Here is a 26,878-nt window from a genome sequence, read left to right on the forward strand (position 1 = left end):
TCAACTTGGACAGTTACAGCTTGCATTACAGGAGCATGTTAATATATTTATAATGTTTTATGTCTTTATTTGTGTACAATGTTCAGACAGACTTCACTACTTGTTTAAGTATTTACTTTTTAAATGACTGAACTGTAAGTTTAATTACCTGAATGAGCTCCATGCTTTGTTTTTTCGATTACTTTATAAATTTGTGCAAATGTTTAGCATCTTCATTTAAAATGTTATTCAAGTGATACATGGTTTTAAAGAAACACCTTGAAGTTGTATCAATTTTCTTAAGTCACAATTCAAATGGCTGTTTATTCACTGTTAAATACTGTCAATGAGTAATTATATCAAGTCACTATATTATATTATTATATCAAGGTTTGGAAAATTTTTTTTTTAATTTTTTAAAAAACTCACTAGTCCTCGATAGTAGACAGTTACACAATAGTGTGTCCAGTAGTATGTCGTACATATCGCAGTTTACAGTAAAAATCTGTACCTCTTGTGAAAAAAGTGCAAATTAACAGTAATAAACCACAATGCTTTTGGTAGCATTTTACTGTAAAAGTAGAAAATAACAGTTTTATGCTGTATTTATAAAAACAGCAACAAACTGTTAATTTCAGCAACAGCAAGACGCCATTAATTTTACAGTGAATTAATGGCAACCTGCTACCAGTTCTTTCCCCATTTTTGACAGAAAAATTGTTGAAAGTTCATGGTGTATTTTCATTCAGTCACATTCTTTCTCATTTTTGATACTTTTGAACTATTATAGATGGAAAATATAGTTTGTCTTCTAATTTCAAAATATCCTGCATTTATGATGTTTTTGAAGAACAAAGTCAAACTATTACTTAAACTGTAAATTTCTTGGAAACAACACAAAGAGGAAAAAGTATTGTTCAGATTCATTTCTCCAAGCAACTGACACATTATTGATTACTTAGAATTACCAACAAAGCCTCCTATATGATTATGATGATATACGATATATGATGAAAGAAGCTTTCATGTCTTCAATCACTTGAGTTTGATTTTTTTTTTAACGGTGTAGCTAAATCAGAGATTCATTGAGTTATATTTGAATGCATGCTATACTGATTACCACAAACATGAGCCTACTTTGAAAAATGTAGGAAAATGCTAAAGATTTGGGGCATCACTAAGACGGATGAATGTTGTTTTTGTTTTGTGGGATCTGAATCAACAGATCTTGTTTCACTTCTGTCATGTTGTTTCTGCCTTTTGGAAGAAAGTTCAAACAATGTGTTTCAACCTGAGCTTCCAGCCAAACCTTTTCTCACTTGTACTGGGTGATGCTGCAGAAATAAATAGTTATATTATTAATTTTATTATTTGTTAGGGAAAATGTTCATTTTTAAATATGATTGATTCATTGAATATTAATCAGCTTAGAGTGTTTCTAAAACACTACTTTACTTGGAAGAGTGTATAGCAAACAGAAAAAAATGATACTAGAAATGATCTTAGGCTTATAGGAAAAGTTCACTGTAGCTGAGAATTGATAAGAAATGTATTTTAAATACATTTGTCTTTATATTCTACATAATGTTATTATTTTCTATATGACAATGAGGATGTAGAATTTCCTCTTTAGTTTTTTTTTGTTGTCAGGCTTGGTAGTAAATATGTGGACTTTCATGTCTGAGTTGATGTTTATGTCTGATTTTGTGCAATTTGTTCTGTGTGGTTGTATTTTGTTGTATTTGTCTGTCTTAATAAAAAAAGAGGGGAAACAGCTTGAGCTTTCTCACCTCTATCACAACACATCTCCAGCACATAGTAGCTCTGCTCCACCAACAACAAACACTTTAACACCTTTTGATCACTTTTGATCAAATCTAATTCCCCACTGGCTGTAGATTTGTAATGAAGGAGGTCAGGAACAGGTTAAAACCTGTGTGAGGCAAAATAAATCACACACATGCAGGTATGATAAACAAATAACACGTCAGTCATATTAATTTGCTGATATTCAATATTGATTTGAAACAACTGATCATTTTCTATAGATACTGCTAATATTCAGGCCACTGTATTAAAAAAAAAAAAGATTATAAATCAGCAAACAACTACAATGCTTGTCCTTGTCTGTCCAATAATAGTAGCAGACAGTCCTCTGTCTCCTGAGACAATTATCTGACAGATGTGTTGTGACTGTGTGAAAAGAGGATCTATTGAATCTATTGTACTCACACACTGTCCTCACTGTCCCAACCCTGGAGAGTCTTTGTGCTGTTTATTAGAGTCTTATGACACCATGAGATGATGACACACACAAACATACACATTCAGACTGTGTCTCTCACAATAATTGTTGTTCTTTTTCTCGATCAGCCGATGGTTATCAGCACGTGGCCTCCACGTCACGTGAATATCAGCACCTTGGACAGCAGCAGCAGCCGCTGTCAGTACGCTGAAGCTCATTTCTGCTCCTCTCAGCTGCTCGGAGGGAGGCTGGATTAATGGAAACACGCTGCTTTCTGTTACTATGCAGTCAGGAAGTTTGTGCTTTGAGCTGGCGGGTCTGACAATCAAGTTTTAACATCCAGGAGATTCATGAGGAGAAAGACATCGCTACAGCCTGCCATGTGGAGGGTTTCCTATTGATTCCTGGGGAGGGGGAGTGGGGGGGCTTGATTTGATTTGGTTTGACGATGATGATGATGATGATGATGATGATGATGATGATGATGTGCAAGTGCAGTTGCTTTTAAGAACCCGGAAGGGACAATTGCAGTCTGCTGTGGGCTCATTTTGTGTTTGCAGGAATTCATATCTGGCATCCTCCTGCTGATTTGTGGCGCAGAGATGATCTGGAAAAGAAGACAGCTGGCACCGCAAGTTGTCGTCCAAAATGGATTTTTAATGCTCGTCTTATTTCATATTTTTGGCATCCATCTCTAACATGCGACGCTGCTGGGTTGCAACTTTGTAACTAAAGGGAGGGAGTGGGGGGAAGGGGGGTGGGGGGGAGTGTGGGGGGAGAGAGAGATGTGGGACGAAACCCTCTCAATAAACAAGCCAGAAGACAAAAAGCTACAGCGAAGAAGAGACAAGAGGGAACAGTGTTGAACTGATGGAAGCCACTGCGAGACAACAAAGGATGCACGTTCCCATCTCCCCTGTAGCTAAATGACAAACTCAGATATAAATCGGATTGGATTTAGTTGTTAATGGGATTTAATATCATCCCCCTCAGACACCTTCGCTGAAGAAAAACAGACACCAACACCAGCATTTTGTTGCTAACCTTGGACAGCTCTTGCAGATTTAAAACACCAAGAGGACCCTTTTGAACCTTGAGATACTAATAATGAGCCGGATTTGAACATGTAGGCATGAGAGGATACTGCTGGACCCCTCTGACTTTAATGTTGGTGCCTCACAGTTCGTGGCTTTCAGCCTCCATTGAATCCCGAAAGAAAACGCCTCTATCCATGAAAAATAATCCCTCCCTATTGGCTGGATTGCGGTGCACATGCTATAACAACAGGATATGCAAAGAGCTATGGGCTGATCTAATAGCCTATCATGTTGTTCGCATGCTTTTTTGACCGAGATCTGTATTTTATTTTATTTTATTTTATATGCTAGGATGTGAACTGTCTGCTTGAATCAAGTGGTTCAGATGCCAACATAATTATAGTAATAATGATAATAATAATAATTTATAATGGACCAGTCTGCACAGTCAATGGGGAGCTGAGAGCAGTTTTGTATCACAGAGCAGTTTTGCCTGTGTAGTAAAGCTGTTGAAGAATGTTCAAGTATCGGATCCGGATGTTTTTCAATGAACTCAAAGTGTTGTTACTGATGCGCTCTGGATCAAGCAGGAGGACTGAACCGGGCACAGACCCGGACACGCAGACCAGGATGAGAGGGCTCGCTATAGGAGGCTGTGGTTGGCCGCCGTTGAGCTGCTCTCACCGGGACGACGAGGAGGAATATTACGGCTCTGACCCCCGGCCACGCAGCCTGGCATTTGAAGATAAAGAAGCCAAACCCCAGGGAGGCCTGGACGCCTCTTCCCTCCCGAGTCTCTCAGAGAGCGGGACGCGCTCACCGCAGTGCCGGATCTGCTTCCAGGGGCCAGAGAAGGTAAACTCAAATAAAACATGTTTTAATGTGGATTCCTGTACTTTAACCAGGGGTGTCAGCTACTCAGTTGGATCTCTGTGCCCTTTAGTAAACCACTGATTGAATCACTACAGTCCAGGTTTGCTCGGCAGGACAAGGCAAGTTTATTTGTGTGGCAGCTTTCAAGAACAAGTTAGAGACATTAAAAATCAGAGTGCTGCTACAGTGTAGTGCAAGATATTAATAAATAGTCCCAAGTTGAATTTAATAAAAGGCAGTGGCAAATAAAAAAAGTCTTGAACTGAGAGTTGGAGTTTAGTTTAGACTTGTTTTATTTAGGACAGTAAACTTGTCCCAGATGATCTGAGAGGTCTGACCAACTCCAATATACTCCACTGCTATTTGAGCTGAGGAGTCCATGGAAATGCCTGGCATCTTCAACACTGAATACTACACACTCAGAGTAACACTAGACATTCAAATCCAAACGTTTGCCAAGACACATGCAGGTTTAAGACTATTTTGAACAAAATATAATATCTACAAATAAATGCTTCGGTGCCAGCCTTTAATTTAGCTTCATTTGATCTGCTTTCAGCATCAAAGGGGTGCTCCATCAATTTAGTATTGCAGTTTCTTACAGTTGGTGGACTTCCGAAGGACAAATTTTGAAAAGAACACTCGAAATCAAAGCAGCAGAGGCCAAGATCCTCAAAGGATAAGGGTGGCGATTTTCAATGTTTTTCCTATTTTCATGTGCAGTGAAAACCAACAATGAATTCCTCCTACTTACAAGTACTGTGTGTGTATCCAAGGCCTGATTCCTCTGTGCTAAAGACCTCCATTGTTGTCCAAAAACTATTAAAAACACATCAGTTGCACTGGGTGACATGCTCCTTCACCACAAAGAGTCTGGACACAGTAGTGTGTTTAGAAACAGCTCCAAAGGCTAATAACACAATCATGTTTTCAGTCTCCGGAGAGTTGTTCCATGTAAGGCAGACGCCACTGCATGTGGATCCATTTACAGAGCGTCGCTAGCTTGTTGTGCTACATAGCGCAACCTTTTGACTTTGTGCTACATTGTAAATTTCTCAAAGAACTTCAGTATGAAGTCAAGAGATTGTGATATGTAACACAACAAGCACCAAAAGCATTCGATCCTACATTTCCCATAATGCAACTAAATAACATGTTTTTATAAGGCTCTCTGTGCATGATAAATTCCCACATATGCCACACAACCAATTTGTAATGCAAGTATTCTGTTAGAAATTTGTGTCAGAGCTCAAGCTGACATAACCCTGATGACATACCTATGACATCATCAGGGTATTTTTCTCAGGCTGGACAAAGCTCCTCCAGAGGTACAGAGGATATGAAGATATGAGCTATTGTACATAAATACCAAACAAGTGTGCATCAAGTCTGCTCTGACACAACCTAAAAATGCCCGAGTGACTAAGACTAAAAAAAGGAATTAATCTATCAACAGTGATCTGAAAATAGCAGTGGGCAGATGAAGGACGTCAGTTAAGAATAGGCTGGAGAGAAGCAGGAAGAGCTTTATTTACTATGTGAACCAGTGAAGTTCTTTTATGTCAAGAATGTTTCCTTGACATAAAAGACATTTTTGGAAGTTGTTTATTTATACTCATTTATATTCAGAGGGGTTTGAGTGAAGAAGGCAGCATTTCAATAACTCGCTGATGGATTCTTCAGCAGGACGCATTAATGCCAGCATTCGATCATTCATTTACGCTACAGGAAGGTCACACAAAGTACACTTTCACCCAGCTGTCCATGAAGTGTCGTCTACTCACATGAAGGAGAGCAGAGGTGCGGGGGATGCACAGAAAGTTAAGTAAGATGTGTTTTTTTTTTTTTTTTAAATGGAAAGAAGTGGAAGTCTTAGCATGTCAAATCTAGTGGATGAAATCAACCTTGAAAAGAAAGACTTTGCCAGAGGTCTTATAAAGTTTTTGTTTCCCCTCCAGATATTCAACTAATTAAAGACCTCGCACATCACCTAGAGTCAGACAGAAAATAAAGTGAGACGTGTGAGAGCGTTGTCAGTCCGAGAGCCTCAGGGAGTCTCATACTGACAACAAAAACCTGCGCCAGATGTCCTGTGATTTCTATTGAGGCTACAGAGGAGTGACACGAGAGAAGCAAACTGTATCCAGAAGAAGCAGCAGTCAGTCACATGTATCAAAACTCTGTATACTCTCACTTCATTACACTTTGATTCATATTTTGAATGTTTGCAGCTCAGTGTATATCCACTGAAGACCTCAACCAATTAACTTTTCCCTTTAAGTCAGCACATATACATTCATGATGCCTGAAATACCTCCATCATAATGAGGCAAACTTGCTTTTATACCCTTATCAGTCATAATTTAACTAGGGTTCAACTGCCAAAACCTTCCTTTGGGATTTCTGGCCTCTATTGACTCCGGTATTTTCTGCAAGTGTGTCAAGTTGGGAGCCGATCGCTGAGCCAAAAATCCCATCCCAAATGTTAATCTGGACTGAGATCTGGTGACTGGGCAAGGCAGTGCAATTAGATGAATTCAGTGTCACTCTTGTGGAAATGTTCCTAGACAATTATAGCCTTCTGCATTTATGCTATGAAGTGATATGATTGACTAGCAATGCTCAGACATGTCATGACATTCAAATGCACTATTTTAGGGGCCTGATATGTGCTTTGATATAAACCCTACAGCACTGTATCAGCAGCAGCTTTAAAAACATTTTACAGGCAACGATCAATGCATATACTGTACTTGCAGTCATTTTGTTCTGTCCTATTCATCTTTTTGTGCCCATGCAAATGGAAAAATAGTCTCTCTTGACATACAGTATATGTAGCTACAAAGCTCATAAGTTTAAAAATGTGTCATTTGTCATGCTAGGTAGGTTGGATTTCCTTCCTTTGTACGCAATTGAATTAAAATGTGCTTTTTTAAAGGACTTATCAATATTTCACCACAAAAAGAAAGGTAACAGGTGTTTGATATGAACGCAGGGCTTTAATCAGACATTTGTGTGAGATTAATCAATGATGCATCAAAGCAGCATCGTAAAATTCAACAGAATTGGATTCTTGCACCTCTTTTCAACTCAACACAACACAGCACTTTGCACAAAACAGCTGAAGATGAAAGTGAAGGCAAGAATCTTTACAGCTGCTAAAGAGAAGCTGTCAGACAGAAGATGGAGAGCCAGCAGTATCAAAGATGGCTCTCAAAGAATTGGAGGAAATTGAACGCTGTGAGTTTTACTGAAACCTGATGTGACCACTGGCAGTGAATGAAGAAATTAAAAGGTGATTCATTTTTTTAAACGTTGCCTTAAGTTCCTTGTTAATCAAAAACACAAATGTTTAGATTCCACAAACTCACAAGGAGTTTATCAAAAATACAAAAGTGTTATTTTGAGAGGAGGCATTAACAAACTGTGTAGTTTGTGTTGTCTTTCAGTTATCAAACCGTTAATGCTAGAGCTGAAACAATTAACCAATTAATCGATTGGTTGATCATCTGAAATTTAATCAGCAAGTATTTTGATAATCAAATAATTGTTTCAGTCATTTTTTCAGCAAAAATGCCAAAAATTTAACTGACCAACGTGACATATTTGATGTTCTTGGTTGTCATATACAAAAATGAATTAAATATTTTTGGGTTTTGGACTTTCGGTCAAATAAAACAGCACCTTTAAATTTTTTGTGTGTGAGCACTGAGAAATAATAGTTATTTGTCATTATTATTGTCGGTGTTTCTCTCTAAGAGACAAATGTAGGTTCATATACAACACTGACTGTCAATAAATCAAATAAAACCCAATTAAACTATACTCAACACGTTTCACTAACCAAAAAACTAAGAATCATCATCAGTCTACACTTTATCTTGATCTTTTAGTACTTAACTAACCTTTTAAGCTCATATCTCAAAAAGTATTTTTTAAAATACTTTTTGAAGTGGTATTTTCACTTATTGATGCACATGCAAAATACTTTTAAACTGATTAAAATGGTTGGTACTTGCTCCTTGCTTTTCTCTTATCTTTTTTTTAAAATCCCTTATCAGCCTCAGGGCATGAACAACACCTCATACAATACCTTCAAACAGCACTTTCAGTAGATGAAATGTGACAGTAACATCGTCAGGGCAGGGGATTTCCGAGTTTGGCTATTCATTATAAAAATATTTATTTTCACTGTCATCTTCACCAAATCAAATCTTCTTCTAACTGACTGATTCAGTAGCCTAACAGCTTCAACATCCAGCAGTGTGTCTCATGCAGCTGCTCCTTGTGTCCTGCAGGGAGAGTTGTTGAGTCCATGTCGCTGTGCCGGCTCCGTGCGCTGCACTCACCAGTCCTGCCTTATCCGCTGGATCAGTGAGAGAGGCTCCTGGAGCTGTGAGCTCTGCTACTTCAAGTACCAGGTCCTGGCCATCAGCACCAAAAACCCACTGCAGGTACAGTCAGTGTCCCTTTGTCGCTCTGTCTTAATCAACATTTTGGCAAACAATCATAAGCTTTAGAAAGTTTTAAAAATGTGGATGAGGAGCTTCACTATTAAAGGTCTTTCACATGAGGCTGCCAGACTACATTTGACCTGATTTTGTCCCATCCACATGCACTGACCCCCAACAGGAAACACAGATAAAGAGTGAATTGCCCTTTGCAGATTTTCACAGAGCTATTTATACTGTTTTCAATTAACAAATGGAGAAGAAGAAAGTGATGAAGACTTATATGAAGATGCCGAGAACGGAGACAATGGACATTTCGCATGGGACACAGTAGACCAACAGACCAAACAATCACCAAATGACAGCGGGAAAAGAGATATTCTCAGATGAAATGCCTGCTCAATTATGAATAAAACTTCAATATTGCTGGAGAATTTACATTATGTAGTATTAGTTAAATGGGTTGATTTAAATTCTCTAAACTACTTGGTTTTTATGGTTTTATTATCAGTACAAAAGCTGTGAGGTTGTGGGGGTTTTTTTTGCAGCTCTGTAGCGACTGCACATAGTGGATGACATACTGTAGCACTCTATTTACAGCACTTTGAAGGTGTGGAGTGAATTGGGGCAATAAAGCATTTGTCTCACAGAAGATATAAGCAGTGTTACTGTCAAATAAATCTGCGGAGGCCTGTCACTTGAATGACATTAAATCCAATACTGACACCACACTGCCAGAGCAGAGTCTCTCTAGAGAGCCACGAAGCAAGTAAACCATCTGGCAATTGCTGTTCATATATCTCCATTAACTTTGATGGGAAAGCCAGTGAAACTTTGGTATATTTGATCTTATATACAAGTCATTATTGAGTCTTTACAACAGGTATTCTTACAACTACATAAAGAAATTGCAGTGGGGGCGATAGCATCACTGGAGTTAATGTGAAACAACTTTTTTTAAATTTTTAATGTCATTTGTTTAAGTGGAATGCTATTCATTACAATTTCATTCAATTCAACAATGCTACATCTACATTAGCTTCACTTTGTGTCAAAATATATTTGTTTGGAACAACTGCTTCACTTAAAGTAAGTCTCAAACCAGAGGCACTTGTGAGAAAAATATTTTACGACCGACCTTGCACACTAATCAAATAATGCAATGTATCCTGCTACGGAGAAGCAAGGCAAAGAGAAATGTGTTATAGTTAAACAGCCAACAACCAAACAGAGATGAAATGTGGCTATTTAGATGCATAGTGCTCTTTAGAGGTACATTTTTGCAAAGATTTAGTCAGATACTGCTAGAAACTTTGCACCATTGTCTCTCTTAACCAAGACGCATTTTGCAATTTACTCTGATAATACTGGATCTCAGTCCATGTTTGTGTCTCACTCTGTTTCTGCAGTGGCAGGCCATCTCTCTGACTGTGATTGAGAAAGTGCAGATCGCAGCTATCATCCTGGGCTCTTTGTTCCTCATCGCCAGTATCTCCTGGCTGGTGTGGTCTTCCCTCAGTCCGTCAGCCAAATGGCAGCGCCAGGATCTTCTCTTCCAGATATGCTACGGCATGTACGGCTTCATGGACATAGTTTGTATAGGTAAAACGCAGAGGTTGGGTTATTTCAAAGGTGGTTTGAATATCAACACAGTTGATTGTTATCCTCGCAAAATTGGTGGTAATGCTGTAATTTCCTAGAAAGAAATATGTAATTTGGTACTTTTATAGGGGAAAAAGAGACTGCGCTCAATAGCACACTTCCAATAAATTCTAGTTAATTGTAATCTAGACAATCTTGGGATGAGCTAAACATGCAAAAATGTAAAATGTGTGTACAGGAAATTATGCAATTCAACATATACAAAGAATAAAGGTTCCAATAATAAATGAATAATGGATTAACATTTACTTGGGTTTAAATGCTCTTGTATAAGAAATGGTTCAGTTCTTGCACTGATAATTATTTTGGTTCTATAATTACATCATTTGTTCCCAGAAACAAGAAACAAACTATGAAATGAAATTATCAGGAAATTACAGACCTCTAAGATAAAGTTTTACCAATGTGTTTTTCACTAAACACATCTTTAACTTATCTTATTAAAAAGATTTATCCAGTTAATCTTACCAAACATAATTCCAAAATACCCACAAACAAGCCTAGTATGTTTAATCTTTTCAGTGTTAATAAGAACTATAGGACTAGAAGTTCTTATCAACTCTGTACCTTCTGTACCTTTTGAGTACTTCCTGATTCTCGCTGAATAGGCAACTGTTTGTCTATATGTAACCTTGTTTCCTGCCCCTCCACCTCCCCCACCCTTTGTCCTTTATGTCCAGGCCTTATAATCCATGAAGGATCGTCTGTTTACCGGATCTTTAAGCGCTGGCAGGCGGTGAACCAGCAGTGGAAAGTGCTCAATTATGAAAAAGCAAAGGACTTGGGTGACCCCATCAGTTCCAGCAGTAAAGGCGCCGGTCGTGTTGAGAGGAACTCTTCTCACACTGTCACAAACAGCGGACGGCGGGCGAGCCGGCATGTCAGGACTTTTCTTAACCACCACTGTGGCTACACTATTTTGCACATCCTCAGCCAGTTAAGACCCAACAACCTGCACAGTACCAACCATGAGGTGGTCATGAGGGTGACCACGGTATGAGGCTGGCTTATATACAAACAAATGTGCTCCAGTGTTCCAGGAGTCACAGGAGCTGACTGGGGTTTCATACACATAAATCCTAATCTGCTGCACAAACACTGCCGTTAACTTCTCGTCTCATATGAGCTCGTGTGTGGAAGCAGAAATCTTTCTGAGATGTGGGTAAAGGGAGAACAGTGCAGTTTTATCTGAATCTTTAAATACAAAGAAGAAATTTGAAAAACTTAACTTTGGAAAAAAAAACTTTGATTCTTAAAGCTATTAACTCTGTTTTACCAAACTGACCAATAAACATTACAAAATGACATTTAGTGGGGTTTTTTTTTGTTTTATAAAGAAAAAATAAATTATTGTTAAGTTTGATTTTGCTCATAATAGAAAGTTTGATGTATTCATATTCATGTTACCACCATAACAATAGCCTCAGCCCCCTTAATTTATTCCATTTATTTTTGAGGGTCTGCCATGATCTGATAGATTTGAGCTGTTGTCATCTGAAGCAGCTCTGATGGATCAGACATTAAAAAGCCCGACACGACTTTGTGACATGACACAGTTGCTTAAAATAAACCCTCAAGATACAATACATGTTTTGTAATAAAGACTTTGTGGATCTCAAGGGAAACTTTGTGTTTTGTTTTGTCTCATTTCTAGCCAGTAAGCCTAAAAACAAATGTGACACTCTTGATATATTTGCAGATTGGATCTCCCTGTTTGAACAAATCTCATGACACAAGTCAAATAAAGTATGGAAAGATGTTAATAGGACTTTAAAATACAGAGAAATATTTGAAATATGATTATGAATATCCATCCCCTTATCTCACCAGTCCAGAAAAAACCTGGCCTCTCTGGCAGATATTTGTTTAAAATTTTCCATCATATGTTACACAAACTTCACCTACAGCAGCTCTCATTAGTTGGGATTTAAAATGATTTCTAGTAATTAATTTATTACCAAGTTAAAAAAAAAAAAAAAAATCTTTCTATCACATCTGATAGCAGCTGCAGGTCTGATGTCTGTACTCTCTCCATCTCTTCATTCATCATCATTCCCCATTAATATATATTCCAATTTGAACAATACAATTCGAATATTAATATTGTTGCAGTTTTGCAATTTAATGTCACCTCGGGCTAACTTTACTCATTTAATTTTAATATGACATGTAATTCTGACATGATGTTCAGTATATGTTCAGTAATAATAAGGATTAACAATAAAGATCTTGGTCTCTGCTGTGCTTAATATAAGACATGTGACATATGTATGAAAATGGTTTCAGCTTCATTATATAAGTAAGAGTATCAGGAGAAAAGAAAATGGTTTGGCAGATGATGGAAAGAAAGAAGGAGATTTTATGTTTATCAAAAAGTATATGAGCTTTAGTGAAATTTAAACTGAGTGAACACATGATTTGCCTGCGAAAAAACCCACCATCGGCGTCCTGCCCACGCTACCAGAGTCTTTCCTTTTGGCAGAATGATGTAACATAAATCCTGGCTGTAAATATCTAAAGGCTTCTGACACGTGTCATTTGCCTTTGTCTCTCCTCCCTGTCAACCATTTCAAAGTATTATCTGGGAAAAAAAAGTCTGATCCATATTCCTTCACATTGTGTTAATAATAGTCTAGTAGTCTACAGTACATGTCTAATCCAATAATACTCAGGTGAAATAGGATACTGCTGAATCTACAGTAGAAAGTTGTATTTAGATCTGTGGACACAAACTCTCTCTCATAAAGTCGCACACCAGGAGGAGAGGGATTATGATGTGTCACCAAGTTGACAGGGAATTGAGAGGGATATTAGAGCTGACTGAGAGGACCCAGAGGGACCTGCAGAGGCAACACAATGTAAAGAATCTCTGGCTGTGTGGACACTAAAAATCAAGAGGTGAAGTTTAAGCCTGCAGAGAGCAAAACAAACATACATGTACATTTGTGTTTTTGTTAATGAAGTATTCATGCTTGTGAAATCTCTATTTTCAGCCTGCAAGACAACAGAGCAGCTTCAGAAAGTATTACGAGCCTGTCACCTGTGTTTTGGCCATATTTCCATGAAACCCTGCATTTGTTTACTCCATTCAGTCTGGGTTAGAGGGCTACAGTTTCTAATAAAATCATTTTTTAAGTGAATATGATAACAACATGGCAGTACACACAAATGTGCTCTCTAGGGGTTCACATCAAACAACAACTGCCAGGAAGAAGTAAAATTATCCTGAGGGAAGGGAGCAACTTAAACATCACACATTAACAATTATATAAACAGTACTGTAGAAAGTAGCTTTGTACATTTACTCAAGTAAAGTACAGCAACATAACACCCTATTTTATCTCTTAAAGTACCGTATATCTATCTATATATTTCAGTACATTTCAGAGGCAAGTATTGTGTGTTTTACTCCACTCCAATTATCTGATGGCCATAGTTGGCAGCTTTATTATATAAGTAAGAGTATCAGGAGAAAAGGAAATGGTTTGGCAGATGATGGAATGATGGGCAGATTAGTTTGATTTATTTTATCAAATTGTATTTGATTAGTTTATCAAATGTGCCAATTTATGAATGTTACTCCCAAATGGTAGGCTTTAGGTGGGTAGTAAAAAGCAGATCTACCTTAAACAACGGCAGTAGTGACAAAGCATCTTGATATGACTGAGTAGCAGATTTTAACTGGAGAAAAAAAACACAATAAAAAACTTTTCGAAATATTTTTTTAGAGTTTTCTTTGATCTTTTCTGTTTTTCTTATGTAATTTTATACAGTTTTACATCTTTTGGCCACTAAGACAATTGAAATGAGATGATATGAGAGGAGAAAATTACTCGTAGACTAACAAGACAAGAAAGATACATGCATACAAGTGAATCAGTAATAACAGTCCAACAGTATAATAGCCAATTTTAAATAATTTGTCAGAGAGAGGCGATTCTGATGAGCCTCTTCTTACTTTCAAAAGTTAAAAAAAAACATTTCGGTGCCTCACTTTCATCTTAGTGAAAACTGAACTGCAGCAGCTAATTTTTTACTTGTAAAGAACAGATAGATTCATAGTTTACTTCTCTTTCAACAAACCTGGCAACCCAGAGGAGACGCGCAGCGATGACGTAAAAACGCCGCGACCCGCAACCGGTGGTAAACTATCCAGAAACAAGCGAGACTCTTTGGAAATCGATAACTAGAAGTGGATATTTGTATTTATTAATAACCAAACAGACAGACTTAATATTATCGGGAGCAACATGAGTTCGTCTATGCCGCAGAAACGTTACTACAGACAGCGAGCACATTCAAACCCGATGGCTCACCACACGTTTGATTAGTGAGTGATGCACATGTGTCTGCATTTATACCATAGACTGTATATAACGATTTATACCTGCACTGCACTGCCTCATGCAGCTTTACATCAGTTTATATCAGTATATATATCAGTACCTGCTGCCCTGTCAGTCCCGTCTGTGCCTTTATAAATGTAGAAGAAGAAAATCAAGAAGCAAACTGGCATTTCTCGCCACATATTTGCTCACTTTTTCCCCAACTAGTGATGTTAAAGGTTTTTACAAAAGGATTCAAGATATTGTCTGAGATTTCTGTGTCCAATGTAATATAATGTAGGTGCTCACAGCAATGAAAAATGACATTTAAAACTCAGCAGCACCACCTCTTTCCAGAAACAGCATCCCTATTATTACACTGGATAATCCACAGAAAACACTGGCAATAGTTTTTTTTTGTTTGTTTGTTTCTTTATTAGAAAATAATTCCCTCTCTTTCCTCGTCAGCCCGGTGTGTCCGGAGGAGATGGACTGGTTCAAGCTGTATCCAGACTTCTTTACCAGCAACCCACCTGAGAATAGGACGCCACAAGTTGAGTTTGCAGACATTGGATGTGGATACGGCGGGCTTTTAGGTAGTTATGTCACTGATCTGCTGCCTTTTAGAGTTTTCACAGGTCAGAGTTTTGTTCTGTATTGACCTGATGTCATCTTCATTCATATCTCTGCTTGTGTCTTTGTGCATCTTTACTTTCTCTCAGTGGAGTTATCTCCACTTTTCCCAGACAAGCTCATCCTGGGCATGGAGATCCGGGTGAAAGTGTCAGATTACGTTCAGGATCGTATCCAGTCACTCCGCGCCTCTGAACCAGGAAGCTACCAGAACATCGCCTGCATTCGCAGCAATGCGATGAAGTACCTCCCCAACTTCTTTTCCAAAGGACAGGTGGGTTCGCCTCTGTATTTGTGCTGCTGTCAGACGACAGAACAGATTGAAGTGGTTCTCGCTTCTAACCAGACACTAAGGCTTCAATGTTAAACTTACTGAGCTGTGTTTGGAGGAAATGTCAATCTTGCAGGTCACAAGAATTAATACAATTGAGCCTGTTGTTGCATTTTTAATGACAGCTTGCAATTTTTTGTAAATACTCCAATGAAATTATCACAGCCGGAAATATAACCTGTCATTAGTCGAGAACATTTTTCATTTTTTAAGAAATTAGATTATATCAAACATCTGACAAGAGTCATTTGAAAGTTTTCTATATATGTGTCAATACATACATGAAGTTTGGTCCAGATACCAAAATGATACTTTTTTTAATACCTCACATTGAGAAATAAAAACATTTGTTCAACAAAACTCTTTATCCATTTAACAGAACACATTCTCAAATGTTAAATGTTGTCTAAAAACAAGCAGCCATACTTAACTTGATAAAAATAATTACTGAAATTGGCAACATTCTGATTTAAATCAGGGAATAACTAATCAAGATTAAGCATCTGACTAGACATTCGGTTACAGCTTTCAGTGCCTGACAGCTTTTACTGCTGTGGTGCTACGGACACGTATTCATCGGCACCCGTAAAGTTTTAAGGTTTGATACCCGTTTTTTTTTCACATGCACGTCCAACTTTGGCTGGACTTTGTTTTGTTTTGCCTTACAGACCTTAGAGCCTTTTCTCTCAGGTTGCATATAAATCCTGCTTCTGTTGACTCAGTGCCTGCTGTGGTCACACATTTATCAAGAAAATCCTCACTTTCAAAAGTCAGAAATCATAAAAGACTTAAACAAACTCACTTTCTAACCTGCTCAGGTCTGACAGCGGTGCATGCTGGTTCATGTAGGCAAGTGTGGGACAGAGAACTGTCTCTTTCCAGGGAGGACCCAAGATGCATTACACCACTACAGGCACTACACAGGCGACATAAACTTTAAGTGAGGTTAAAGGGTCACTTCACCCAAACTACAAAACAACCTTTCAAGAATTTGTGACCTTGTTACTCTCTGTAACCTCTGTAAAGAATCTGACTGTAGACAATTTTGATTTAACAACTTTCTAACAAAGATTTTTTTTTTTTTTTTTAATCACTGTGAGCACCATCAATTTCCCTACAGGCAGACATCTCATACCTTGTTATCTGCATGGCTAGATACTACTAGAGGCATGTTTTTTTTGGAAATCGTTTGAGCCAGCTGTATAAAAAGCTCCTGAATGTGATGTTAATGTGCCCACATACTGCTGACGCCCCCCTTAATAAGAGCTCACATACAAAAGGCCTGCAGTTCTTTAATTGCTCATCTGATGTGGCCTGTAATAACCTTAAATTAAAGCTGACAATCTGTCCTGGCACTGGCAAGGTAATAACTGTATGCAGCCCAACCGTTTCAAACTAAAAATAATTACTTTCCTCATGTTTAACATATGGACTGAATTAGTTTATACGGATTGCTCAATAAATCCACAACAATGGGGTCATTGACTGACACGCAAGGCATCGCATCAGCTGAGCAGAGAGCAGTGCAAGATGCTTTTTATCCGTTCCAATTAGCTGCGGTAATCTGTGACTTGTTGAAACTCGCATTAGATTACACAGTGGGCTTAGTGTGCCAGGGTTAAATTAGGTACCCTGGATAAAAGGTTCACCTCAAAAGCCCTGAGCGAGTATAAACTGAAAAATGAACGCAGGGAAGTAAATGCTGTAACACTGACACATTTATGGAATAATAATTATACTGTACTGGTTTCATACAAAAAAGCATACTTTTTTTATTTTAAAAGGTCATTTTAAATAATATTTGTACAGCTTGCGTTAAGACTTCTTGCCAGTCTGAGATTTGAAGTGTTTCGAAGGAACAGTCGTCCGGACATCTGCATGGTTTGGACGGAGAAGCTTGGCTTGGTTTTGCGTTTCGGTGTCACTCCCTTCAACTCATTCATAAATTGCATCTCTTGACTCGTATTCATTGAGCAGAGATTAACATTTTTCTCCGTGCAGCTTTATTCTCGGTTACCTTCCTCACTCATGATTAGAATAAAACCGTCTTCACAACCCAGATTTTTTTATTTTTTTTTCAAAGCGGAGAAATAAAAGACGACCACCCAGGCTAGCGCTCAAAATCTAGCTCCAATCCTTCTCACATGCATGACGTGCTTCAAGTGTTGAAACAGCACATTCTAAAGACCTGCAATACTTTTCTTCTTTTTTTTTTCTTCTTCTTGGTATGTTTTGTAACCCTAAAATAATTCAAAGTGTTAAGGTTTTTCCATCTTCTATCAGCACTGAAGCAGCCCCCCGAGGCTGCAGCAGTCCACAGTGATTATACCCACATCTTTCTGTCTATACCTGACATTATTTATTTTAACTAATAAAAAGCTACTGGAATGGTTTTTAATCTATCAGCCAGACTAATACCAATGGAGCCTGCAATTGTACACTTGTCAACGATAGACACACGGGGAACTTTATGGAAGAAAAAAAAATCAAGGAGGGAAATTCCAGTTTTGCAATCCACGGTGCTTAACAACCAACCACAAAATGTTATGTGGGCCACATTTAAGTGGTGGCATTCATTCATTTTAGAACTAGAGTATCAAAGTAGATAAAAATAGAAAGTTTAGTTTTGATCTCATGTGTGGGAAAGACGCAAAGTAATCAACCAGAGTTAAAAAGAAAAGTGGTGTTTTTGTGAATTCAAACACTTTGCTGCTGCTTACTTAGTTTCTCACCGTCTCCCCGTCCTCCCTCTGTGTTTCAGCTCAGTAAGATGTTCTTCCTCTTTCCTGACCCTCACTTTAAGAAGACCAAGCACAAATGGAGGATCATTAGTCCCACGTTGCTGGCAGAGTATGCCTATACACTAAGAGTTGGGGTACGTACATGAGTAAGACTTGTTGCAACAATCAATAGAAATTTGATAGATGATCGTTAAAAGTCATTTTCCAAAGCACAAACATACTAAACATACACTGGTTTCAGATTTTCGGATATGAGGATTCATGCCATTGTAAAGTGAATATCTTTGGTTTTTTATTGGACAAAACAAGCAATTTGAAGATTTTACTCTTGGCTTTGAGATATGACACTGGTGACGTTGTTTAGACTAAACAATTAATAAACATAATCACTTAAGTTCAAGCCGAACTGCTGCTTCTCTCTGCAGTATATGACACTTTGTCTGTTTGAACTTTTAAAATTGAACATACGAAGATGAGAATTCAGTGAATTCCACAATTATTGTTTATTTCTTTGTCAACTTAACTTTCTGACCTCCCTACTCTGTCTGTGGCACTCAGCCCCTAACCCATTACCACTGAAGATGTTGATATTTACAGCTTACAAATATATAATTTCATCTTTTTTTAAAAAGGCTCAGTAATTTCCTAAAACAGCTGGGCGCTGTAATGTTTAGCAAAAGTTACTCAAACAGCAGTAAACTGTGTGCTTGTGCATTTTAAGCTGCAGATTAAAACACAGTTTTTTTGCTCTAGTGAGTATTTACAACAGCAGGATTGTGAATGTGGGATTTTTAATAGTTTTTGGAAAACAATGGAGCTCTATGACGCAGAGGAATGAGATATATTAGGCTTTGGCTGCACAGACAATACTTGTTAATAGGATAAAATCATTGTTGGTTTTGTTCTTTTAATGGGATTTGTTTACAGTAAGAAAAATAGAGAATAGATCCACCTTTATCTTTCAGTACTGATAAAATAGTTTCAGTTATATTTGCAGACATTTTTAAATATCTGCAACTGAGACTTACTAAAAAAAAAAACGCTGACTTTTCAGTAGTCAAACAATAAATTACCACTATCCTCACCATTTTATCAGTTGATTGCAGTGTGTAGAAATCCATGAATTCAACGAAATAAAATTGGGCAACCAGTGTGGCCTGCAGCTGGCTGACGTCTGTACACACCCCGCTCCTGCCTGTCAGAGCTGTCAGAGCAGCAGTGGGACACTTGAATAGGGAGCGAGTGCTGATGGAGGTTGTTTGGAACAATGGAAGGCTTGTGTCTAAATTTGGCTTTATCGTTTTTCCTCTGGTGTGTGTGCATTTCTCTGTATGTGCATTGATGCATTGGTGCATGCGTATGTTGTGAGTGTGTGTGTGAGTGTGTGTGAGTGTGTGTGTAATCTCTTCAAGGGCCTTGAGCATTGGCACGCAGCCATAATTGTGCTGTAGGGTGGGGAAGCTGTCAAGAAAATGTTCTTTTATAGAAGCAGTTTCATACCAAAATTAATCTGAATGTATTATTTATTAGTGACTTGATCTCAAACAGTAAACAGGTGTGCAGATAACGTGCTCACAGTCTCTCATCCTCATCCTGGCTTCTCTGAAAAAAAAACCTATACGTGCTAACTTGCACTGCTGTGGAAATCTGTGCCACCGCTGAGTTTTCAAAGAATTCCTTGTTCTGGTAATGCTATCTGTTCTCCAAAGTAAACTACAGTGACATAGGTGATTAACCTCTGTGTTGTCTGTAGGTTATTTTTATCTTCCTAGCAAGGATCATTGCTCTCCAGAGGTGATGAAACCACTTAACTCAGGCTGCAATGTTTGACAGCGTTTAAAAAAAAAAAACATTAAAAAAGAAAAAGAAAGTTTACATGTATCTTGATAAATGAGTTAACTTGATAAATGGATCCATGTTTAAGTTCTATGTAAGTGTAACATTTTTTTCCTAGAACTGTGTTATTAACCTTCCTGTGTTTGTCTGGTCATGTCAGGGTTTGGTGTATACCATTACAGATGTGGAGGAAGTCCACCTCTGGATGGTGAAGCATTTCACTGAACATCCACTATTTACACGTGTCCCCGATGAAGAACTGGTAGGTTGTTTTATCCCCGTGTTTGCAGGTCATGACAACAATATTTGTTTTTCATCAGCTCTTTGGAAGAAAAGAGGTCAAATTCTTAAATTTTCAAGGAATAGTTGGACTTTTTTCACTTTCTTTGTGACATGAAAATATCAATACTTTTCTCGTGTCTGTATACTAAATATGAAGCTACAGCCAGCAGCCGAGCGTATGTTGCATTCACGACATTGGCAGAATGGCAAGAACAGGAAAACCTCCTGTTACGCCTGGGACACACAGGATGTGTGAGGAGCGTGTGTGCATGTGCGTCGCTGAACTGCTGCGTCTTGCACGCTTGCAGCGTCCACATAGGCAGTGTGTCTGCTGTGGCACTTCTGCTGCGCTGCTACTGGCAGCCCTATCTTTCTATTGTTTTCTCTGTCTATTTCTGCTGAGAACCGCGCGCATCACACAGAGAAAATAGGCAGATCTCTAGATGATGCGATGCAGCAGCCAGCAGTGGGCTGTGTGGCTGCTCTAACCTGTTAACATGGGCGCTGAAATGAAAAGCAAGAGGTTCCACGATGCACACACGCTGCTCACGCATCCTGTATGTTCCAGGCGTTATTCCAACTTGGGAGTGTTCACACATTATTCCGAGATAGTTAGCCTCATTGCTAACCACACCAGATCAATAGTCTATGTTAGCTACTTTTGTTTTGTTGCGTATTTTAACATTAAAAAGTGAAAGCAAATACGAACAAGCAATATATATCTTCTTTTAAATTAACGTAATCTTTTTGTTAATATTGAGTTATATTTTTATTTAATTACCACCAGTGGAGGCTTTGCAGCCATTTTGCTAGCAGTCTGTTACGCTTGTAGCTGTAGCTAGCTCTTTTGCGAAATGGGAGATATCATATCTGTCAGAAATTCCCAATGACTTTGGAAAAAGATGGAAACAGCTAGCTTGACTTTGTCCAAAGTTAACCTCAAAACCACAACTTGCCATTTTTACATTTCTGTTTCTGTGCGGATTAAAGAAACAAGATATTAGCATGTTCATATGTGAGCTTTAGAGATGTTGTTAGGTTTGGGTGATTTTTTTTTCTTAACTTTGGACAGAGGCAGGCTGACTGTTTCTCTGCTGTTTCCAGTCTTTAAGCTAAGCTAATCATTTCTTAGCTCTTACTTGTAACTCTTGGCAAGAAGCATATTTCCCAAAACGTCAAACTATTCTTTTAAAAAGCAAGTCATGTTTTAAATAAACAATGTTTTTTTGGTTTGTTTTTACAGTTAACATACTTTGATTACAAAAATGAACACTTTACTATGATATTTTGGTGATTAATATGTTTAAGGAATAATGTGAGTAAACTGAATCATGAAAGAAAGTCTATGTGAGTTCATCTTCTGCTGAATATCTTATTGTAATTTTGTTCAATAAGCTTCAAAAACAAACTTCTTTTGGCAGGTCGGTGATGTCATCATAAATCGCTTGGGTACATGTACAGAGGAAGGAAAGAAAGTGCAGAGAAATGGTGGGAAGAATTTCCTCGCAATTTTCCGGAGGATCGAGGATTCAAATTAAGGCCAAACATGTATGGATGTGTGATAAACTTTAATAATGGTCTTATGCAGTGATTCATACATGAACAACATGGAGGACGATGCTACTCTGTTGCTCTGAAGGCTGTGGCTTGTTCACACTGCAGATGAATAGGGATGTTTATTTTTTCTGGTATGGACAAACATTTGCATCATCACTTGATACAGGTTTTGTTTTTCACATTTTATGTACTTCATTCCTCAGCTCACAAAAGTCAGAACAAGGAAAGTAAATCTCTGTTGAAACTAGACTTGTTTTTGTAGCTTTTTTAATATTATTGTTTTTTAATAATGATCTTCAGTTTCTTTCGCCAAACTTGAAAGTGCTGTTTTGGATTTCCTTTAAAGCTGTAAATTCTCTCAGTAAAAGTGCTTCTAATGAAAGAGTAAATGTTTGGTTCACTGTAGTAATGATGAGAACACTATTTGAAAACGATGATGATCCTCAATTTGAAGTTTTGATTTTATATCTTTTTTAACAAAGTTATCTTCATGGACTGTAAAAAATAATTGATGCAGCCACCATCACATCACATTGGTTTGTGGACTCCCGTTTTGGAGCCTCAAGTTTGCTTTTTGACTGTCGCCATCTGGGATTTTTGGAGCCAGAAGTGACCATATTTGGACGAGAGGGTGGAGCTGACCCTAACGCTAGCTGCTAGCTGCTAGCTGCTAGCTTTGTCAGCACGGTGCATTATAGTCTGTGGTTAACTGTGATAATGCTAATGCTAATGTTCGCAAGTGAAAAACAGGCTTAAAACCATTAAAACAAAATGTATTAAACAGAAAAAAGTGAACATCCGACACCTTAGAGGGTCTTTAGTACAACCAAACACAGATCAAGATGTTACAATTAACTTTCATGAACTGGTAACACACTGAAATAGTGATGCCTACGGCTTTATTCTGTGAATCTGGGGTTGCCATGGTTACATTACCTAACCAACGTTGTTGCCATGCTAGCGACTTGCCTGTGACAGCACCCATCTGTTAGCCTATTCAAAGTGACCACACCCTTAATTATGCATAACTTTAAGCCTTAATAAAATTCAAAAGGGTGAGTTATATAAAGACTCACCCCCCATACAGTTGTCATTGGGAAATTAGCTATAGAGACCAAAACTGTTTTTGTACCAGGCTGTAAACATGTTAATTTCTGCTGTAAAGTTGGGCATTTTTACATGGAGGTTCTATGGAGATTGACTTGCTTTTGGAGCCAGCATCAAGTGGCCATTCGAGGAACTGCAGTTTTCAGCCTCAGAGGTTGCTGCTTGGTTAACCTGCTAACTTGACTAAGCCTGCTCCATGAGACAGAGTCTTGGTGTTTTTAATTAATTTGAGAAATTTAAATCAAAATGACTTGTCAGTTATCATGGTTTTAATTCACAATACTACAGCCTGAATCCAAAATAGATTAAACTGAGTTTGCCAACAATCTACATCTTGCTTGTTTGCTTTGGGTTGTTGTGTGATTTAAAAATAAGCCTGCATGCTCCAGCACAGAGTGTTCATTGTGTTAGATGACTAACACAATCATGTTCAGAAAATGTTCTGCCTTTTTGATGCAGTTGCTAGAAGAACATCTTTGACCAACAACATATAAACCTAAAGGGCTTTGTGCTAAAAGACATTTTAGATTCTCTCTAATTAAAATATAATTCAGTCCAAATTGACCACAATTATATAATTAGCAAAAAAAGATGCATTATATTATCTGCATTTACCAGACATGTCTGGTATGGATCTTTGTGAAGTCCAAATCAAAGGAGTCAAACAGAAATGGTGGTTTTCTGCTCTCATTTTATGATTTTGGCTGTATATTACAGGTTGGTATTTTTGTCTGTCAGGAGTTTGGAGACGGGACAGTGCAGGTTTGAAGCCCTTTTGCTGCTGCAGGGGGTGGTGATTAAGAACAGGACAGCACATGCCCTAATGACAGAAGCCCAGACACTGGAAAACTGAAGGTGATGGCAGAAAGTAATTGAAGCACTGTAATGGAAATTTATACTCTTAATGTTACACTGTTTTATGATTATGTGCGTGTGTGTGAAACTTTTTTACTTGTGTGAGAAAGTGTTCAATTCCCAGTTCTCAGCAGGTGTAGAAATGTTATCAGAAGTGAAGCTGTGTGATTCGACCTTCAACTTCCAGTTCTCAGCAGATAGATGCGGAGGCAGAACTCCTCCAAGAAAGAAACACTGATAAGTAATGAACAAAAGCGCAACTGTCCCTCCGTCTTTTCACATTATATACAAACAATTGTAGAAACCAGTACACAAACACATATTCTGATAATACAGCCATACTCAGTTTACTGACAGAAGATTCAGACATTGCTATGTATAAGTCAGAGATAGAAGAGGTTGTACAGTGGTGTGAGGGGTACAACCTGATGTTCAACGTCAAAAAAACTAAAGAAAGTTCAATCCCAAGTCTGTTGGTGATCACAGCCCAGTTTTAATCAACAGGGAGAGAGTTGAGCACGAAACAACGTACAAGTACTTAGATATTCACTTTGAATCTCAGTTACAATGGGCTCATCAAGTGGAGAATGTTTGTTCATGAATCAGTCAGCGTCTGCATTTTCTGCAAAGGCTCTGGGTCCATGGAGTAGATAAATGCATTATGTTATTGATCTACAGGGCAGCCATTGAATCTATTAATCGTTATGGCATCACAACATGGTTTGGTAACCTGTCTGTTAAACTCAAATCACAATGACCAGAAGGGCTGGAAAAATAATTGTCATGCTGCCTTCATCTTCTCTCTAGGAGATATTGAGAAGACAGTGAAGTGGAGTTGAAACATTATGGCTCTTATTGTGGGGAACATGCAATATCTTGGTAACATTTTGGTCAGGGCCGGCTCTGACTATGTTGGTGCCCTAGGCGAGATTTTAAATCGAAGCCCCAAAATATTTAGATCGGAGCCCCCAAAAAAGTGCAACCTCCAGTCCAAGAAGATATGAATTTGCACTAAAATCAATTTCCACAATGGTACCTCCAGCCCAGACAAAGTCCTCCCAGTCCTCCAGACAAAAAGGCAAGTGAGGGTCAGGTGCCATTCAATGAGTGTTTGGTGGCATTGCCTGAGGTAGCAGATGAAGTTTGGTGGCTGTTGTGTGAAAAGTGACTGAACAATAAGGCTTTGGAAAATCAAATTAGATGAAAATCCTTGCAAGTTAATGGGGCAAAGGACAGGAAAAGCATTAAGAAGAGAGAACTTGTAGACTACATATTTCCAAAAACCCCACTTTCCACTCATTTGGTGCCCTAGGCGACCGCCTATGTGGCCTGTGCCACGGGCCGGCCCTGATTTTGGTGTAGGGCATTGTACAATATTCTTGACATGTATGTTCTGGTGTATGCGGATCTGTGTGTGATACTACACATTAACTGTAGTTTTATTGTACATGTATACGGATATATTGTGTGTATATGGAGAGGCTGCTACATCACCCATGTTCTGTCAAATGCCCAAGACAATTTCTCCTACAAGAGACAATAAAGGCTTCTTATCTTATGGTTTACCAGTTAATTGCTAAGGTTGAATTGTCTAAGCGTGATGAAGTGCTCTGTAACTTTCTGTTAAAGGTGCGGTTACAACTATAATTATGACTGTTTTACTGTGTTTGGGGCTCTTTGTCTAATGCAGGCACTGAGTCTTTATGTGTGATCCTGGAATAAACTCTGAAAGACACTCTCTCTTTGTGAAATCCACTTTTATTAAAGGAAATCCCACAACAGCACTCATGAGCTAAAACTGATGCTATTAATATTAGAAAACATTTCACCTTTGTGTCCTTTGCTGTTATTGTTATTGGCGTTCTGGCATTATTCCACTATATTTGATAGTGCATTTGCTTTCTGAACCCTTTTATCCAAATCATAACCCAGTGGGGGGACCATATAATTAACATTAGTCCAACTTCAATGCACTTCATCCTTTTTTATTTAACTTCTGCTGGACGTTTCTTTGGTGATATGAAACTATAAATTGCTTCCAGTATTAAGAGAAAATGATCCTGAAACAGCATCTATGAAAATGCAGTGAGGAGACAGTATGTTTAATTTCCCCCTCTCTCAATAATCTTAGATATGCAGTACAAGACATAACTTTTTACCATGAGCATATGGGTTTAAGTCCATCTGTGAACAGATGATGAACGTAAGTTAAATACTGTACATGTCTACACTCATATAGCAGTATCTGCTCAGACTCTTGACACTGTAAACGTTTCTGTTTCCATCCAAACGGTACCAGGTTATGTAGTTAAAGCTCTTAATAATAAAGCAATCTCCTTCTATAGTCGTCTGTAGCCTTGAAACACATATTCACTAATAACAAATACTTTGTTTTTGTATTTTGTTGGTGGCATTTCTCTGTTTATTGGATGGCTGATCACATAAGCTGAAACTAGTTGCTCAGTAAACCTTTTTATCACTAAGATATTTCTTATACATCATTAATCATTAAATAAGAAATGTTCTTAGTCACCAAAACAAAGTGGGCTTAAATATTTGGTTAATTGCACATTATTTTGCTTAAAAATATAAATTTTTAACTACAGTAATTTATGTTTTTTTTAAAAAGTGCCTGCTATTTCCAAGGTCCCCCTCCACTCAAAAACGTGTTATTGTTACTTTGCTTTGATATTTGCTTCACTATGTACTCACTGAAAATCTCAGTTTAAGGCGTATTCCTATGAGCAGGATTTGTGACATCACAACTAGTTTGGAACCAATCATGGCCCAGTATGCAATGTACGGAGCTGTGATGTGGAAACTTGAAGCCTCCAGTGCACAAACACTGAGAATTAACTTTTCATTGAAGAAGGAGGCATCTTGCATGCAGCAGGTAAACTTTTGAGATGAAGAGTATTTGCATATCTATAGATTCTGAATTTTTCATTGAGGGAGAAGGAGTAG

General features: G+C 38.1%; 2 protein-coding genes across 2 annotated transcripts; both read left to right on the forward strand.

Moving 5' to 3' along the window:
- Positions 1-3,034: 3,034 nt before the first annotated feature.
- LOC122980955 (E3 ubiquitin-protein ligase MARCHF9-like) lies at positions 3,035-11,860 on the forward strand. Its single transcript, XM_044349422.1, has 4 exons — positions 3,035-4,116; positions 8,433-8,588; positions 9,995-10,187; positions 10,928-11,860. Exons 1-4 carry the CDS (start codon positions 3,778-3,780, stop codon positions 11,245-11,247), a joined length of 1,008 nt encoding a protein of 335 aa, XP_044205357.1. The 5' UTR covers positions 3,035-3,777; the 3' UTR covers positions 11,248-11,860.
- Positions 11,861-14,343: 2,483 nt separating this feature from the next.
- mettl1 (methyltransferase 1, tRNA methylguanosine) lies at positions 14,344-22,334 on the forward strand. Its single transcript, XM_044350136.1, has 6 exons — positions 14,344-14,577; positions 15,041-15,168; positions 15,295-15,479; positions 18,298-18,411; positions 20,274-20,375; positions 21,817-22,334. The coding sequence occupies exons 1-6, from the start codon at positions 14,498-14,500 to the stop codon at positions 21,931-21,933; spliced, it is 726 nt and encodes a 241-aa protein (XP_044206071.1). The 5' UTR covers positions 14,344-14,497; the 3' UTR covers positions 21,934-22,334.
- The last annotated feature ends 4,544 nt before the right edge of the window (positions 22,335-26,878 follow it).

Source organism: Thunnus albacares, chromosome 4 (genome assembly GCF_914725855.1).
Source record: "Thunnus albacares chromosome 4, fThuAlb1.1, whole genome shotgun sequence".
Taxonomy (NCBI): Eukaryota; Metazoa; Chordata; class Actinopteri; order Scombriformes; family Scombridae; genus Thunnus; species Thunnus albacares.